Here is a 12,981-nt window from a genome sequence, read left to right as displayed (position 1 = left end):
CCTGCAAATTTTTGTTAAGGTGTAGGGGCCCTGGGCACAAAGTTTAATTATGTATAGGGGCCCTGGGCACAAAGTTTATTTCTGTTTAGGGGCCCTGGGCACAAAGTTTAATTATGTATAGGGGCCCTGGGCACAAAGTTTATTTCTGTTTAGGGGCCCTGGGCACAAAGTTTATTTCTGTTTAGGGGCCCTGGCCACCAATGTTTATTTCTGTGTAGGGGCCCTGGCCACCAATGTTTATTTCTGTGTAGGGGCCCTGGGCACCAATGTTTATTTCTGTTTAGGGGCCCTGGCCACCAATGTTTATTTCTGTGTAGGGGCCCTGGCCACCAATGTTTATTTCTGTGTAGGGGCCCTGGCCACCAATGTTTATTTCTGTGTAGGGGCCCTGGGCACAAAGTTTATTTCTGTTTAGGGGCCCTGGCCACCAATGTTTATTTCTGTGTAGGGGCCCTGGCCACCAATGTTTATTTCTGTGTAGGGGCCCTGGCCACCAATGTTTATTTCTGTGTAGGGGCCCTGGGCACCAATGTTTATGTCTGTGTAGGGGCCCTGGGCACCAATGTTTATTTCTGTTTAGGGGCCCTGGCCACCAATGTTTATTTCTGTTTAGGGGCCCTGGGCACAAAGTTTATTTCTGTTTAGGGGCCCTGGCCACCAATGTTTATTTCTGTGTAGGGGCATTGGCCACCAATGTTTATTTCTGTGTAGGGGCCCTGGGCACCAATGTTTATTTCTGTTTAGGGGCCCTGGCCACCAATGTTTATTTCTGTGTAGGGGCCCTGGCCACCAATGTTTATTTCTGTGTAGGGGCCCTGGGCACAAAGTTTATTTCTGTTTAGGGGCCCTGGCCACCAATGTTTATTTCTGTGTAGGGGCCCTGGCCACCAATGTTTATTTCTGTGTAGGGGCCCTGGCCACCAATGTTTATTTCTGTGTAGGGGCCCTGGCCACCAATGTTTATTTCTGTGTAGGGGCCCTGGGCACCAATGTTTATTTCTGTTTAGGGGCCCTGGCCACCAATGTTTATTTCTGTTTAGGGGCCCTGGGCACAAAGTTTATTTCTGTTTAGGGGCCCTGGCCACCAATGTTTATTTCTGTTTAGGGGCCCTGGCCACCAATGTTTATTTCTGTTTAGGGGCCCTGGCCACCAATGTTTATTTCTGTTTAGGGGTCCTGGCCACCAATGTTTATTTCTGTATAGGGGCCCTGGCCACCAATGTTTATTTCTGTATAGGGGCCCTGGCCACCAATGTTTTTTTAACTTTATGGGACAATCTTAGAAACAAACCTGTTAGAAGTCTCCTGAAACCAGTTGTTTTAATCTCCTGAAACCAGTTTTTTTAATCTGTTAGAGTCCCCCTGAAACCAATTGTTTTTGGAAAAATTGTTACTAATCCTCTGGCCACTTGTAAATTTTTATATTTTTTTAATCTGTTAAGAATCCCCCTGAAACCAATTGTTTTTGAAAAACTGTTACTAATCCCCTGGCCACTTGTAGATTTTTTTTTTCCTAGGTGTTGAAAATCTCCTGACCACCTATTGTTTGCATGTCTGCAAGTGCTTTTGATTTTAAGTACAATTAAGAAATGCATTTTTTTCTTTCTTTCAAAGGAGCTGGACAGGCACCGTGCAACGCAAGAACGCAGTGGGAGTGGTGCAGCTGTCATTCATTTCTCAGCCTGGAAGCCCCCTGCGGAAGAGAAGTGAAGACAACAGCAGGTAAGTAGTTTTTTTTTTTTATTGCGCTTGCTATTTTTGGTTTGCAGCTGTGGTCCTTGGCTTTAATAGTAATATATCCTCTTGGTGTTTATTGTGGCCATTGTATCATAACAGTTGTATTTTTGTAATGTTTCATTTCTTTGTATAGTTTTGCACTTTAGTTCTAATCACTTGAATTGGTTTTGCTTTTATTTAAGTTATTTATCTGCACTTATCTGGCTGTTTTTGGTGTTTGGTTTCCATTTTTTTTGGCTTTGGTTTTGGTAGTTTCCCTTTTTTAGGTTTTTCATTTAATTGCTTAGCTACTCTCTAGCACTTACGGCTGTAAACGAAAACAGTTGCACTTTATTTTTATTTTGCTGTGTGTTTTGTGATACTTTGGTGTTCTCTTTACAGTTTCTTTTTTTGCTCCAATTTTGGTAGTTACCCTTTTTAGGTTCTTTGTTTACATTTATAAAAAAGTTGCACTTTATTTTCATTTGGCACTTTACTCTGTGTTTTGAGATACTTTGGTGTGTGTCAGATTTTTTGGTTTCTACCTTGCAAAATTTGCACTTGAATTCATTTGCACTACTTTTGGTTTCATTTATTTTATTTAGCTTTATTTTGCACTTAATTTTTGGCATCCATATTTAAGTAATTACGTTTCTGCTGCTTTTTGTACTTGCCTTTGTGTCCATAATTTTTGCGTAACCTTTTTTGCGGTGTGTGAAGAGGTATATTGGTTGCACTTTTCTAACAAACAAGTGGACTCCATCCCCTTCATTTTGAGTTAAAAGGTTTAAGGACTTAACACACCAGGATGTATCACCATAAGTCTGGATCTCAGAAACGCAAGCAGAAGCGAGAGAGAGAGCAAGAAGATGAAAGGATGAAAAACAAGAAACCATTGCTCCAGTTCTTCAAAAAAATCAAGTGACCGCGATGCAGGGGAAGATTGTGTGGATGCTGGCAAAGTCTCTTCTGGAATAGTGGAACAGGACAATTTTTGCAACACTGGAGCAATTGACAGTACGTCTTCAAACAGTGTTTCCTGTAACAAGACTTCCAGTCCCACTACTTGTGCAGAAGTTGAAGAAAGTGCTTCCTGCCGCATCTCTAATGTTACCGAAGTCACATTGATAGAAGAAGGTATGTCATGTAGTCTGTCAAGCATCTGTGCCAGTCCTTTGAAAGTCTTGGAAATTTAGAAGGTGTAAACTGGAAAGACCCTGCATTTTGGCCAGACACTCTGAGAAGTAAAGCTAGAGAGTGCATTGTTCTTGCTGTATTAATGAGTGAAGAAGAGCTGTTGAAAATGGTGCAGTATTTGCCCAAGGATTGTGACGGCCAAGCCTTTAGTGAGTTTCACTTGTATTCAAAATCATCAAATGGACGTGAAAAGATCCTAAGGGATTGGCTTAGATGGAGTGATGGTAAGAAAGCCTTGTACTGTACACCGTGTCTTGCTTTTTCATCAGACTCTAGCAGTAAGACAGGAAGTGTCCTGTGCAAGAAGGAAGGGTTTGATCCAACAAAATCAAAGTGGCACAAATTGTACAAAAAATTACCAGAACATGAACATTCTGCGCAGCACAGGAAGAACTACTGGAGCTGGAGATGTCTTCAGAAGTCTATGGGTGGACATGGTGTTGACAATGACATGCAAAGAACTTTGGCAAGGGAAGCTGAAAAATTCACAGTGCTCCTGGAGAGGCTTCTTGATGTAACACTATTTCTTGCTTCAAGGAATTTGGCATTCAGAGGTAGTTCACAAAGAATTGGAGACATACACAATGGGAATTTTCTTGGTATTCTAGAGCTCGTTAGTCATTATGATGCTGAACTAAGAGAACATCTGGACAAAGTTAAGAGAAGCCAAGAAAAAGGAAAAAAGCTTCCTGCTCACTATTTATCATGGGGGACCCAGAATGAATTCATAAACCTGTGTGGACAACATGTTCTGAATGCTATACTATCTGAAAGGCAAGAGGCTATCTACTTTTCCCTGATATGCGATGCATCACCAGATATTTCTCACACCGAACAAAATGTCATTGTTCTTCGCTACGTTCACAGAGACTCTCGGAGTGGAAATTGGTGCATTCAAGAAAGATTTCTTGAATTTTTTGATTTTTTTTCAGAAGACTGGAGATGAAATTGCAGGAATGATAACATCAAGAATGCGTGATCACAATATTGACCTTAAAGACTGCAGAGGGCAAGGGTATGATAATGGAGCCAACATGTCTGGAAGAATTAAAGGAGTAAAATCCAGAATCCAGGAGAGGTATCCAGAAGCTATGTTTTGCCCCTGTGCTGCACACTCATTAAACCTTGTTGGTGTACATGCAGCATCCAGCTGTCCAGAAGTAAAGACCTTTTTTGGAAGTGTGAACAGACTGTACACTCTGTTTAGTAACAGCCCTGAAAGGTGGCATACCCTGACTGAGGAAATTGCAGGTTCACTGCATGGTCTAAGTGACACAAGGTGGAGTTCAAGAGTTGAAGCAGTTCGTCCTGTTGCTAAGAAACTCCCAAGCATTCTTCGAGCTCTTGAAAAGGTAATTTCCTCTAGAAGGCTTACAAATGATGCACATTCAGAGGCTGTGGGACTTTATAACTATTTTTCATCTTTCCGTGCCATTCTACTTGCAACATTTTGGCTGAAAGTCCTACAGTGTTTTGATGAGAGGAACAAAATTCTGCAGTCACGGTCAGTTTCCATGGAAATTGGAGCTGAAAATATTCGAGCACTTGCAGAAGAAATGAAATCTCTTCGTGAAAAGTGGCCTGCTCTACTCTCAGAGGCTAGATTGGTTGCTGATGGCATGGAGATTCCGGCAGAACTAATGAACACTCAACAGCTTCGCCGAAAGAAGTCACAGGGCCCTGGTGAACTTCAAGATCCGGAAAATGTTTTCAAGGTCAATGTTTTTCTTTTGACACTAGATACCATCGTTTCTGACCTAGATCAGCGATTTAAATCAATGGAGGAAGTCTGCTGTTTATTTGCCCCAATATTGAAGTTGAGAAAGATAGCAGAAGATGATCTTGAAACATCAACCAAGTTGCTGATTTCAAAATACCCTCAAGATCTTACAGACTCCTTACTGGATGAATTGAAGCATCTCAGAAAGGTCTACAGTGAAACATTTGAAGGGTTCTTGGGTCCACTGGAATTGTTAAATTCTATTTATGACCTGCAGCTTGAAGGCATTTTTGGAGAGGTTTGTGTTGCCCTTCGGATTTTTATTACACTTCCTTTGTCAGTTGCTGAAGGGGAGAGAGCATTCAGCAAATTGTCCTTGATAAAAAAACTATCTACGGTCAACAATGTACGAACAGAGTCTGAATAGCCTTGCAATGCTCTCCATAGAACACGAACTTGCAAATAAGCTGGATTTCAAAGAGCTTATTAAAGATTTTGCAAGAAGTAAAGTAAGAAGACTTTGAGCCCAATGTGCAATAAACTTCCAGAATATGGCACTTGACAATAACTTTACATTACACCCTTCAAGAACTTTTTTGTTGGTGGGGTTCCTGGTTACTTAAGTCAAAAACCCCTAGCACTTTTTTTTTCTATTTATACTAAGACTTTTTTTTTTATATTTATTTATACTTAAAGTTGCATTATTTATTCAAACCAAAGTTCTTGTTTATATTTATATTAATAAAAATAAAGTTGAATATTTCTATTGTTGTGTTATTTATTCATACTAATCAAAGTTAGCAGTGCAGATATAAGTTGGAGACAGATTCCCATGTTCTATCAGCCTTATTAGGACTGGTAGTTTTTTTTTTGGCCAAGGGATTAAACCAAATGGCTCTTATTTGTATATTTGAAATGCAGAAAAATTCTAACACTAAGTGCAACTTAGGTTAGAATAGGTACCTGCTTAAAGAGTCTACCTTGACGTGGTGGCAGGCTTAATAACTCTTTGGCCAAAAGTCTTTCTTTTTCAGTTTTAGTGCTCATGTCTGTGTCCTTTGTACTGAGGGGAGGGGCCATTGGGGGAGGGGCCATCAGGAGGGGGGCCCAGAAAATTTGGTTGTGAGGGGCCCCGTGATTTCTGATGGCGGCCCTGACTGCCAATACGGAACAAGAGATAGCCTGGGCTGAGCACAACTATATGGAAGTGCAAGAGTGCCTTTTGACACAAATACCATTAATGAATGGGATTTCTTTACACAACAGGCTGGGAAAACTGCAACTGCAGTCGTGAATGACCCCTAATACCTATATCATTACTGGAATAAAGATCAAGAACAGTTAATTTTCTTGAGGTTTCTTGTCAAATTGCTGTGTGTTTAACTTTGGACTTTATGTAAGCTAATTTTACATTTTGTTCTTATAAAGTGCTGGATGCAAAATAATGGGCCTGATTAAATTCAGTGAGAAAAAGTTATCTCATGGTTTATCACATGAAAACTCGGGATTCACGAGATTCAACTCAAGGACAAAAAACTTCTCTTAATTCAGTTCTACTTTTTAACATAGACTTCAACAGAGTTTTTATGTAATAAACAATGAGATAAGTTTTTCTGAATTGAACTGCATCTCAAATTCAATCTCGGCCATGAGTTTTTACTTGATAAACATTTTTCTCACTGAATCTGTCCCAATGTGTGTAAATTAAGTGGGACCAAATGGGCCGCTATACACACCATATGTAACAATTACATCTAGCCATTTTAGGTAGTCTGGTCCTGGTTTTATCAGAGTTACAACAAAAGGTGAGCAAAAAAGGCAATTTAAGGTAAGTCAATTCTAAAGAATGGGGTTTGGCCGATGTAACAGCTACGCAAACAGTTCCATTTTGCTCCTCTGAATTTTTTAGTGAAGCACCAAGTGAGTTAGGAAATACATGTGAAAAATATTTAACTGCTAGGAATATTTCTTATTTGCCCATTTGATACATAATAGATCTGTCACATAGCATATTACTAGCACATGATGGAACATATAATCAATAAAAATGTTCTAAAATAGTCTGCTAATATAAATTTTAATGCAAATTTTTAACCCACGACTAAGAACATAGACATTAATATAGATTGAAGCACAGATTCCTTCAGGTAGGGAATGCTTTATTTCATTTGTACAGAAACAGATGCATTTTTATATATTTAATGTTCTCCAGAACAGTATTACTCTTCTTCGGCACTGCGGCGGCCAAAATCCATCCAACCCTCGTACTCTGTTTGACCCACTGCATTAGGTCCTAGAAATTAAAATAGATTTATTTAAACAACAGGATGAAATGGTGAACATGTGTCAGCTATAGAGCTAATTTTGGCATTATGTAGAATAGTTAATGTAGTATTTCCAACTGCTAACAGACCCCAAGTATCAACCTGCAAAATTGGCAGCTGGGAGATCTGACCTCCGTGCTGTTATTGCTTTCTTTTGGGCACATCAAGCTGCAAGGTAATGTTGGTTTAAAGAGAAGAATTCAGGAAAGCTTTTAAGGAGCTGGTACAATTATAAAACTGAATTTGTTTTTTTTTGTTTTTTAAATGTGCCACTTCAAAAATAATTCAACTCCATTTCACAGTTTAGTTAATACTTTCCTATGGGATGTTAAAGTGCAGAGGGCAATGTTAAGATAGCAGATTTTCTAAGTTTACTGCAATGCAATGTATGAGGGACATAATTAATCATTTTCCTTGTTACCGTGAATTGTTAAAAATGCTGAAAATAATTTGTAAATCCAAACTTATTATTATGTTTTACAAGTGACAATAATAAATCTATCACTTTGAGGTCTACAACCTGTCTTGTCACTTAATATTATTATGTAAGAAAGACACTGGGGCTTATTTTTAAACAATGGTGAAATTTGCACCTGAGCAGTAACCCACAGCAACCAATCTGTAATTAATTTAGTTTACTTTTTCAGAAAGCTGCAAGTACCACAATGAAGTCAAACATCTGACTGGTTGCTATGGGTTATTACCCTGGTGCAAATTTGCCCAGTGTTTAGAAACAACCCTCACTAAGTTTGTCCAGGAGCAGTAACCCATAGTAACCAATCAGCAGGTAACATTCACTGGTCACCTGTTTAAAAGCAAACATCTAATTAGTTGCTGTGGGTTACTGCTCCTGGGGAAACTTAGTGCCTTTTATTACACACGGGAGTTAGACTTTTAAATTACCCTCTTTCTGGAAAGGTTTCTGCTGCAGCACCACATTCATACATATTGATTAATAAAGGGTTATTAATTTTTCAAATAAATTGTCACTAAAGCTAATATAGGGCACACGTACAGTGTTGTAAAGCAAGTGCTTTAATCCAATAACCACAGTATAAAAGAAGTATACTTTGCTCCACAGGTTGATGTTCCACATCCCCCTTTTTTTATTGCACCTCCACTGACCTAAATATTTATGTATTTTAGCTTTAAAGCCTTGCTTAGAATGCAGTAGGAAATGTACAGTATAATAGCATATTTATTATCTGGAATAACATCTTTCCACCCCACTCCACTGATATATTTGCATTTTTCATGTTCAGTGTTTGTATGTTTATATCTTCAATGAACTTTTGCTCCCAGCATGCTTTAGCTTGTAAAAATATGTTGAAGTATGTTAATATATATAGCCTAGTAATATTTACTTTAGAATGTTTTTGTCATCTTTAATGAATGGTGATGTTGCTACTGTTCTCTACCTATTTACCATATTTCTGACCATATTTCTACCATGTTTCTGAGAGGGTAAATAATAGTAGCTTTCTTCAACAGTTCTCTGCACACATAAGAAAAAGAAAAGGAAAAAGCAATTACCATCAGCAAAGCGGCGATCATTGGCTTCTCGCCTTCCTAAAAGATTTGAACCCACTGAAAAATAAAAATGAATAACTCTTGGTATCATGGAAATTATCTACCAAAATTCATGATATTGACATCTAAATGGGAATGGGAGGAATGTTACAGTTTGAAGGTTGGATTGATGATTGTATGTGAGGCCATCTTCATTTTCTGACAGCAGAAAGGGATGTTAACTTTTTTTTTACAGATAAATTCTAATGACAAATAGGAAAGACTACTACAGCTACATCAGAGGCTACTAAAGGTAATGACCTAGATACATGAGTTGATGACAGACATGAGGTACAGATAAAGTAATAATAATATTTTACCCTTTTAGAGGTGTCTAGTTGGACCTAACTTTGAATTTCAGATTATTTTTATCCATGGTCTAAAAGTCTTCTAATCCTCTCTGAGACACCAAGGGCCCACCAGAGAAGCAGAGAAGCTAATATTAAGGACCCACCAGCCAGAGCCTAAAACCTTTTCTTCTTATTGAAAAAAATCCTTGTACCCTCATGTTTGAGATGCTCATTGTTCAAATTATTATTTTATAAAAAGTAAATTAAATAAATAAATGACACTGATTATTAGAATAGAAGATACTGGTTTTACCCACGAGATGTCAATTCACTGATTTTATGGGAAACATTTTATTCACATTTACACAGTGTAAAATCTTTCTGAGAAACTCTCCCTTTTATAACTAACAGCCCCCCTGGATTCTCCTGCTTATCTTCGGCAGTCACTTTACTCCTTAACTAACTCTCTCCTATATTTCTCACTCCAGGGAATAAATGAAACAGAAGCAGAACCTGGAAAATGTAGAAAATAGTTAATGCTCTGTGCTCCAAAAAAGGGCAAAGGGCAAAATCCTGGTACCCAGGCAGGCCAGTCAGACAACTTATTCTACCCCCAACCCCGCTCTACTCTCTGGGGGACCGCTCAGCTCTCCCTTTCAGGAATTTAGAGTAAGCAATGGTGGTGGAAGTACATGATGCAGTATAATGTTCCAGCCAAAAAAAGCTTCTTTAGGGTAAGATCAAAAAGTTACAAAATTTCTTGTCTATTGTGGTGCAGCAAATGATTCAGTGGTTAAATCCAATAAATAATTTGATGGGTTGGTAGCCTAGGTAAGTGATGCAGTGAAAAATCTGCTTACCATAATGAGCTAAGGAAGAAATTATTTTTTCCTCTGGATCAATATAAATGGAAACTGATATTTTCATTTTTTGAATCCTTATCCATTTCTATTACACTATTATTAGCAGTTATATTCTGAGTTGCTATATCTAGAAATCTGTTAACCATAGAATCAATGTAAATAATTTCTAGCATGGGTGGGTTTTAAACCTGACCTGGAAACTGCTTTCATTTCATCTGCTCTGTTTTGTGTGTCATATCTGTTGGCAGCCACAGAGAACCAGGTATTTATTTAATTGTTAGTGGGAAGAATGAAATAAGCCATAAAACTAATCTGCATTAATATTACTGTGGGTTACAGACCCTGGAAACCCTTTCATTTCACTTTAAAGACAAGGAAAGGTACCACCCCCCCAGTGATTATAATCACTTACCTGATACTCCAGGCCAGTGTTCCTGTTAGCTTTTCATTCTATCACACATGCATCGGCTCAGGCCATTGAAGAATTAAGAAGCAGAAGATAGCACTGTTGCATTTACTCAGAGGTACCCTGGGCTGGTGCAGTTTTCTGCTAGCAGGAATGCCACCCCGGAGTATCAGATAAGTGATTATAATTACTGGAAGGTGCCTAACGTTTTGAGTCCATAAAATTAAGTATGGCATGTTGCTTAAACTTACCATTCATAGCAGCCCTGAAAGCTTTTCCCAGAACACTTGCTAATGCTCAAGCTACTCGAAGAACATGGCAAGCCCCTGCATTGAAATTTCAATGCAGGATTCTGCTGGACAAGCTCTATTTACTGATGTTTTTTGAAAAAAACATGTTTTCCAATGATAGTATTCCTTTAAAGTTTCAGTACAACTTGACACACTTGTACAATAGTTGACAATGACAGAACAGGAGGTAAGCAATGTTGCTTAAACTTACCTTTCAAACCAGTCTTCAGAAGTGTTCCCAGCAAACCTCGAGCTACTCGTTCATTTATTTCCTCTTCATCTGCAGAGGCTTTTGGCTGAGCCATTGACTGTGCTGAGAGCACAGCCAACAGTACACAAAGAAATAGCCCTTTGAACATGCTGAAGGGAAGAGTGAAAGTACAAGGCAAGATCAATAGCTTTATTAAGTTTGTGTCATGCTTATCTTTTTAAAGTGACAATACTTTATATGCATATACTTACATTACTAATGAAATATTTGCAAACCCACAGACATGTTAAGTGATTATTAGAAACTGGGTAATTTAGGCAATATCTGAATCCTTTACTTATACAGGTATGGGATCCGTTATCTGGAAACCCATTATCCAGAAAGTTCTGAATTACGTGAAGGCCATCTCCCATAGACTCCATTATAAGCAAATAATTCAAAATTTTAAAAAAGATTTCCTTTTTCTCTGTAAAAATAAAACAGTACCTTGTACTTGGTACATAGTTAAACGGTATAGAGACAAAAAATAAAATAAAGAAAAAAATAATCTATTAAAGTAGATCATAGATGGTGCAGCAGTTTTCATAAACCCTCAGTCAGGGGTAAGAAATGCCAAATGTAATCGTTCAAAGGCAAAACAGACCATCAATAATTGTCAAGATAGTAAAGTAAAATTCAAATAATCATTTATTAGAACAAAAAAAGAGAGCAGCCTAATGCATTTCGTGCCTTGTAGGGCACTTACTCATACTGGTTGCTGGGTCTCATAGTTCTGTGAAGTTGTGCCACCCGTAGTATTTTGGCATTCGCCATGTATTTTCTTTTTATGTAAGCTTTTGCTTTTGAACTAATTAACTTATAATTGATCCTAACTAAGATATAATGAATCCTTATTAGAGTCAAAATAGTCCTATTGGTTTTATTTAATGTCTGAATGATTTTTAAGTAGACAAAGGTCATAGATTCAAATTATGGAACGACCCCTTATCCCGAAAACCCCAGGTCCCATGTCTGTACTAGTAGCTCCAAGCTATTTGAGACTTGAACACATTAGACTAATGCCATACGTGGCAGTTTAATGACACATTTCTAATGATTTCCTGTGTGGCATAATGCTACCAATACCTCAATTCATTGGATCAGCCAAATGGTAAACACATGAATTTCCAATGGGTGTGAAACTAGCAAATGCATTTTTTGACATTGGCTAAAAACTGCCATTAAGTTGTGAATGCAATGGTAACTGCCACACATGACCGAAATACACTGCTTTTTTTACACAGCACCAGCACTTTTCACAAGAATGTGTAACTCTTTATTAGTGGTGCCCTGTATCATTCCATTGATGTACAGTAAATACGCCAACATAATGACACAATGCATTATGGGGAACAGGAAGTTACTGATAATTGCAATGGAGTATGGGGAAGTTAAAGGAAGACGCCTGCCCAGAATCCACTTGTATCTGCTTGTGTTTATGCATTGTTGTTATAATGCCACTGAGGGTTTTTTTTTAAATGCCATAGGGGGCCTCTATTCAAAGAAGAAAAGACACAGGTTACATACAGTAGGATAGGATATAAGATTTGTAGAATGCTTTATAATAATGTGCTACAGAGCTTATCTGTTAACTGCTATGTAACCTGTGCCATTTAGCCAATTTCAGTTTGAATCGCTACCCTCAAGGATACACAGGACCTTGTTTATATAAACTATAGTAGGGTTTCTGAAGGAAACAGATCAGTTTACCAGTGCAGGGCAACACTACTTTATATTTTTATTTAAAACACTTTTTTTTGGTGTTACCGTTCCTTTAACATAAAAGGTGTGAAAATGGAAGAAGGTCCAAAATACATTTTAGAGGTACAAGTAGATTTGTTTTTAAATGACATATAATTGTATTTAAAAAGCAAAGCTCACCTCGAATTTTCCAGCCTGCATTAAATCTGCATTGAACCTACAGTAAATTAGGTGACAAAATATTCAGAAAAAAACACTTACCTTTCCAAAGATAATTGCAAGAGATTTTGCAAGGTGCTCAGTAAGGAGTGTTGTGATGCCTCTGATAGTTTCACTAACCTTAATATAGCAACTTATACTTGAAATTTTTTGCACATACAAATAAAGAATCACACATCACACACTCTTAGCTTGACGCTAGGAACTCATGACAAAGTCATTTATTACCTTTTTTTTAATTGTGTGCATGTACCAGGGCCGGAACTAGGGGTAAGCAGAAGAGGCACCTGCCTAGGGTGCAACAGTGAGGGGGGCGCTAGGCAGGTCCCTCTGTTGCCAACCCCTAGTCCGGGATCTATTACCCCCACTGCTGATTTCCTGGTGCTCCCACCTCTGCATGGTGAATGCGCGCTTTACGCACTGCGCCAGAGTCTGT

At 38.3% G+C, this 12,981-nt stretch overlaps 1 protein-coding gene across 1 annotated transcript; it reads right to left on the bottom strand.

Annotated features, from left to right (window-relative positions):
• Positions 1-6,694: 6,694 nt before the first annotated feature.
• xt6l (XT-6 like precursor) lies at positions 6,695-12,650 on the bottom strand. Its single transcript, NM_001173439.1, is given in 4 exon segments — positions 6,695-6,926; positions 8,491-8,544; positions 10,587-10,735; positions 12,588-12,650. Coding segments are annotated over 3 exon segments (276 nt in total). The 5' UTR covers position 10,735; positions 12,588-12,650; the 3' UTR covers positions 6,695-6,852.
• Positions 12,651-12,981: the final 331 nt, after the last annotated feature.

The sequence above is a fragment of the Xenopus tropicalis genome, chromosome 6, assembly GCF_000004195.4.
Source record: "Xenopus tropicalis strain Nigerian chromosome 6, UCB_Xtro_10.0, whole genome shotgun sequence".
Classification (NCBI taxonomy): Eukaryota; Metazoa; Chordata; class Amphibia; order Anura; family Pipidae; genus Xenopus; species Xenopus tropicalis.
The sequence above is the reverse complement of the archived record's forward strand: the minus strand, read 5'-3'. Positions and strand labels throughout refer to the sequence as shown.